The 6,138-nt window shown below is 46.1% G+C and overlaps 1 protein-coding gene across 1 annotated transcript; it reads left to right on the forward strand.

The window, feature by feature from the left end:
* The first annotated feature begins 3,279 nt into the window (after positions 1-3,279).
* Positions 3,280-5,613, forward strand: LOC116024331. Its single transcript, XM_031265225.1, has one exon. The coding sequence runs from the start codon at positions 3,280-3,282 to the stop codon at positions 5,611-5,613; it is 2,334 nt and encodes a 777-aa protein (XP_031121085.1).
* Positions 5,614-6,138: the final 525 nt, after the last annotated feature.

Genomic DNA, 6,138 nt, shown 5'->3' on the forward strand with positions numbered 1-6,138 from the left:
GGGGGGGGGGGGGGGGGGGGGGGGGGGAATGGGGTCCCCGTCCCCGCCCCGTTCCCCGGCGGGGAATTCCCCATCCCCGTCCATGCGGGGATTTTTCGAGGACGGGGAATCCCCGTGGGGATTTTTTTAAATTATGTAAATTTTAAAAAAAACTAATATTATAAAAAAGAAACTAAGCATTGAATCCTTAAACAAAGTCCAAATTCAACATACATAAATCAATAAAATTAAAATATCCAAACTCTAAAATTACTATAAATATCCAAAGTTTCAAACTTTCAAACAAAAATACATAATCATAAAATGCCCAAACACTTTAAATTGTTTCAAACTCCTTCAAAGTCCAAAGTCCAAATATAAGTACATAACAAAACAAATGAACTTCTAGGATTTTATATTTAAACGTTTTCTCTCTAGCGATAATCTAGGGTTCTTTCTTCTCCTAGGGTTTTGCTAGGGTTTTTCATTCTTCTTTCATATTTTCCTCCGGTAATTACCAGTTTTCGTCCGTATATTGCTTACGATGGCAGTGGAGGCTTCGTCTGAAGGTGTCGCAGGGCTAACTGCCCGGTGGGCTGACTAGGCTTTGGAGGAGGAGGAAGCGGCGTTTGAGCCGGTAGGAGTCGACGATGCTGTAGCAGTCACGACTGAGACGAGGTCCTGGGCAATTGTCGGTTGTTTCTTGACTACTAAGTTAGTTAAGATGGAATACATGCGCCAGGTAATGGCCTCGGTATGGCAACCAGTGAAGGGAGTGCAGGTTTCAGAGATACAGACCGGTTTGTTCCTCTTTGTGTTTTACCACGAGTCGGACTTGCTGCATGTTCTTCAAGAAGGACCATGGTCCTTTGAAAACGCTTCGTTGGTCTGTAGGCAGGTTTGTGATGGCGTTCTACCGGCGGACGTGGTCCTGGACACATTGGATATGTGGGTGCAGTTACACGATCTTCCCATGGGCTATACATCAGATACTGTTTTGGAGCAGCTCGGCAATCAAATTGGAACCTTTATCAAGTGTGATAATCGGTTCGCGGGAGCGCCTTGGAAGACATTCTACCGTATTCGGGTGGCGATTCCTGTTGATAAACCGTTGCGGAGACGCATGAGGTTGATGAAGAGGGACAAGACTACCTGTAGGATTTCTTTCAAGTATGAGAGACTTCATAACTTTTGTTTCTTCTGCGGTTTATTGGGACATTCTCATAAATTTTGTCTCAAGGCTAGGGAGGCGGCAATGCCGATTGAGCTTTATCCTTATGATGCATCTCTGCGTGTTGGTGGTGCGAGGGGTCCACGACCGGTTGGGGAAAGATGGCTAGTACCGGCGGAGGGACCTAGCCCGTCGCCGGCTGTGCCAGAAGTTGTTGCGGCAGACGTGAGTGCGGCTCGGGTTCCTGAGGCCGAACCTGTTGTGGTGGCAGTGTCGAAGAGAAGAAGGGAAGGGTCGAATGGTGGTACGAGGAGAATGGGAGGGGATGTGACCATGTTGGATGTCTCAAAAAACTTGCAGGTGGCGGGCACTGGTTCCTAGGCCCGCCAGTCATCATGAGTACCATAAGTTGGAACTATCGTGGCTTGGGCAATCCATGAACAGTTCGTGAAGTTGTGGACCTAGTGTCCCGTAAGAAGCCCGATTTTTTCTTCCTCATGGAAACTAAGGTGAGGAGGGCACATGCAGAGCGTTTACGTTTGAAGCTTGGTTTCGAAGGTTTGTTTTATGTCGAAGGTATGGGGCTGAGTGGTGGTCTAGCCTTGTTGTGGAGAAAGAATAATACGGCGAGGTTATTGAGTTTTTCAAGGAATCATGTTGATGTGGAGGTTACTATTTCTGGTTATGCACCGTGGCGGATGACTGGTTTTTATGGTTTTCCGGAGCGCAGCAGGAGGGCTAATTCGTGGGGTCTGTTACGATCCCTAGCTCCTAGGTCCTCCCTCCCTTGGGTGGTCCTTGGGGATTTTAATGATTTGCTCTTTCAGCATGAGAAGCGCGATGGAAATCCACACCCTGATGGCCTGCTTCGAGGTTTTGGGGAGGCAGTTGACGATTGTAAGTTGATGCAACTACCTATGTAGGGTTACCGTTTTACTTGGGAAAGGGGAAAAGGAACTCCAGATTGGATGGAGGAGAGGCTGGATAAAGTGCTCGCAGGAGATGATTGGTGCAGCTCTCTCCCAGATGCATCGGTCACGAATCTTCTAACCCGTTCATCATATCACTCTACTCTCTTTTTTAGCATTAAGGATACTCATGGAAGACGCAGAGGGTCGCGGCGGAGTTTTAAGTTTGAGATGTCATGGCTACTGGAGGAGGGGTGTAAGAGACAGGTTGAGGATGTCTGGCAGGAGGCTCGGGGTGGTGGTCTGCTTAATTGCCTTCATCGTTGTGGTGACAGACTCCAACGATGGGGTGGGGACTGTTTCCATCATTTTGGTGAGAAGTTGGCCATGTTGCGTCGCGAGCAGTTTCACTTGAGAAACCGTAGGGATCCTGCAGCACTCGTAGAATTCCGCCGGTTAGAGACGGAGATTTGTCGACTGGAGGCCCAGGAGGATGCTTTCTGGAAATAGAGAGCTAAGCAGCACTGGCTGAAGGGAGCTGATGCCAATACTAAATTCTTTCACAGGTATGCTTCTGCTCGTAAAAAGAAGAACTCTTTATTTCGATTAAAAAATGAGTCTGGTGAATGGGTGGAGGATGATGATTTGAAATCTGTGGTGATGCGCTATTTTGATGCTATATTTACTTCTGCTAATTCCACCCCTTTGGAGCACTTTGCGGCTTCTATATCTCCCCGTGTTACCCAGAGTCAGAATGATACTCTTCTCAGGCCTTTTGAGGCGAATGAGGTAAAGGCTGCTCTTTTTTCAATGTTCCCTGACAAAGCCCCAGGCCCTGATGGGATGAATCCGGGGTTTTTTCAGCATTTTTGGGATTTAGTTGGAGGGGATGTTTCATCTTTTGCTATTAATTGCCTGGATAGTTGTGCTTTCCCGAAGGGTCTCAATGATACTAATGTCGTGTTGATTCCCAAGAAGAGTAGTCCAGAGGAAGTGTCTGATCTTCGCCCCATTGCCCTGTGTAATGTGGTTTATAAGATCATGGCAAAGATGATTGCCAACAGGATGAAGCCCATGCTGGGTAATATCATCTCTGAATCTCAGAGCGCTTTTATTCCAGACAGACTCATTACAGATAATATCCTAATTGCTGCGGAGGTTGGCCATTTTTTGAACAGGAAACAGAATGGGGCTGTAGGGTGGGGTGCTCTCTAGCTTGACATGGCAAAAACCTATGACCGGATAGAGTGGCCGTTTCTCCAAATGATGCTCCTAGCTCTGGGCTTTGCGGAGGCCTGGGTGAATTTGATTATGCTCTGTGTTACGACGGTCTCTTATAATTTTCTGATTAACGGAGATCATGCAGGTCATGTGATTCCAACCCGGGGAATCAGACAGGGAGACCCTTTATCTCCATATTTGTTTATTATCTGTGCAGAAGGGTTGTCTTTGTTGTTACAGCAGGCTGAGTTACGGGGTTCCTTTCATGGTTGTAGCGTAGCTAGGGGAGCACCCCCGGTGTCTCATTTGTTTTTCGCATATGACAGTCTCTTGTTCTTTAAAGCTAATATTCATGAGGCAGGAGCTGTGAAACAATGTCTGAGTGAGTATGAGGCTATGTCTGGACAGGCTGTTAGTTATGCCAAATCTAGTGTATGCTTCAGTAGAAACACTTACCCGGCTGACAGGGAGGAGGTGGTGGCTGTTTTAGGGGTATCTCAGGCAGCTAACTTTGGAAGGTATTTGGGCTTGCCATCATTTGTTGGAAGAAATAAGAGGGCAGTATTTTCATATATTGAGGACAAGATTAAACAAAGAATTGGCTCGTGGAATAAGGGGCTGATTTCTCGGGCTGGGAAGGAAGTGCTGTTGAAAAGCGTGGCACAATCTATGCCAACCTTTTCAATGAGTGTTTTTATGCTCCCACATTCTGTATGTCAGTCTATTGAGAGAGTGATGAACCGCTATTGGTGGGGCTCAGGGGGTGATAGGAGTATACATTGGATGGCTTGGGACCAGTTGTGTGTTCCTAAAAAATATGGGGGACTAGGTTTCAAGGACCTAAGAGCTTTTAATTTGGCAATGTTAGGAAAACAAGCTTGGCGCTTCTTAACTAATCCCCAATCTTTGGTTGCAAGAATATATAAGGCCAGGTATTACCCCAAGACCACCTTTGTTGATGCAACCATAGGGGGATGTCCCAGCTTTTGTTGGCGCAGCATTATGGCAGCCCATGAACTGATTTGTTCTGGAGTTAGACGGAGGATTGGGAATGGAAATACAACTTTGATTTGGGGTCATCCCTGGCTCCCTGATGACCCAAGCCCAATGATTATGTCAGACATGCCACCATTATTAAACGGTTCTTTGGTTTCTGGTCTTGTGGACCCAGCTACTAATACATGGGATCAGTCTATCCTGCAGGACATTTTTCAGCCACATGACGTGGAACGTATTTTGAGCATCCCAATTAGCCCCGGGTATGAGGACTCTTGGTATTGGCACGGCAATCCGCGGGGTTGTTATACTGTTAAGGATGGCTATAGGCGCATTTGTGGTGAATTTCAGGATAATCCGGGTACTTTTGATAGGTGGTTATCTGTTTGGAAGCTTAAATCACCTCCCAAATGGAAAGACCTCCTATGGAGAGCCCTCACAAATGTGCTACCAACAACTACGAATTTATTGATAAAAAGAGTAGATGTCCAACCAACATGTCCAATGTGTGGATTAACCAATGAGAATGTCATGCACTCTTTAGTTTTGTGTGAATTCTCTAGTTTGGTTTGGCATGAAGCTGCTGTTGCTTTACCTACTTTGCATGGAAATGATTTCTCTGTGTGGTTCACTACTCTTTTGTCTATGCTTACTATTGAAGATCTCCTCATTGCAGTGGCCGTAATTTATTATATTTGGGATGCGCACAATTCGGCAGTTTGGAGACATTGCTTGCCGCGACCTTCCTCCGTATGGCGGCGAGTGTATGCAACACTTCACGCTTGGAGGCAGATTCACGACGCCCAGCAGCTGCAGCAGAATTTCCCGCCCTCTCATGCACAATCCTCAGCTAGAAACGCTGCTGCTTCATCCCAGCAACATGGAGGGCATTGGCGCTGCTACTTCGACGCAGGGTACCTGCCATCTTCACGGAGATCAACGGTCGGTGCGGTATTGTACACACCGGATGGCGAGTACGCTGCAGCCTTCAGTGGCCGAACTCATGGGTGTTTTTCTCCATTAATGGCGGAGGCGGTGGCGTGCAAAGAGGTCCTTTCATGGCTAAGAGACCGGGAGGTTGACCGAGTGGATCTTTATACTGACTGTGCCAACCTTCAGACGCTCATGGCATCTACACACCAAGATCTCTTTTCATATATTGCTTTTTCAATTGAAGCCTCACGGGCTATTATGTCGTCTTTTAATCATTGTTCGTTACATTTGGTCCCTAGGTCTGCTAACCTAGGGGCACATTCTCTTGCTTCTCAAGGCTATTCTCAGGCTGCTTTTGTGTTTTGGGATTATGTCCCACCTGACTCCGTTTCTGGTTTGATTTAATATACCTCATTGGTTGTTTTCAAAAAAAAAAAAAAAAAAAGAACTTCTAGGATTTTAACTTTTAATTTCTTATATACTTTGTATATAAATAATATATAATATATAATATATAATATAATATAATAATATACGGGGAATCGGAGACGGGGCGGGGAATACCCTCCCCGTCCCCGTCCCCGTTGCCCGCGGGGATTAGGAAATTTTCCCCAACCCCGCCCCCGTTCCCCGAAATAATTCCCCGAACCCGCCCCCATCGGGGCGGAGATCGGTTTTCCCCGTCGGGGGCGGGTTGAATTGCCATCCCTATGTTCGGCGTGTTCCATTGATATTCCACGGTTTATATATTTGAAAGGCATTTCCTTTTAATTTATATATTTCTTTTTCTTTTATATATTAGCTCAAGCCAAATTTGAAATACGGACTATTTGTTTTTGGTTTAACTTTAATAGGTGGTTGGGAGGAGGGAATCAGGAAGGAAAAGAATTTTAATAGGGTGGCAATCAAAGAGAATAAGGTAGGGATAAA

Source organism: Ipomoea triloba, chromosome 7 (assembly GCF_003576645.1).
Source record: "Ipomoea triloba cultivar NCNSP0323 chromosome 7, ASM357664v1".
In the NCBI taxonomy this organism is placed as follows: domain Eukaryota; kingdom Viridiplantae; phylum Streptophyta; class Magnoliopsida; order Solanales; family Convolvulaceae; genus Ipomoea; species Ipomoea triloba.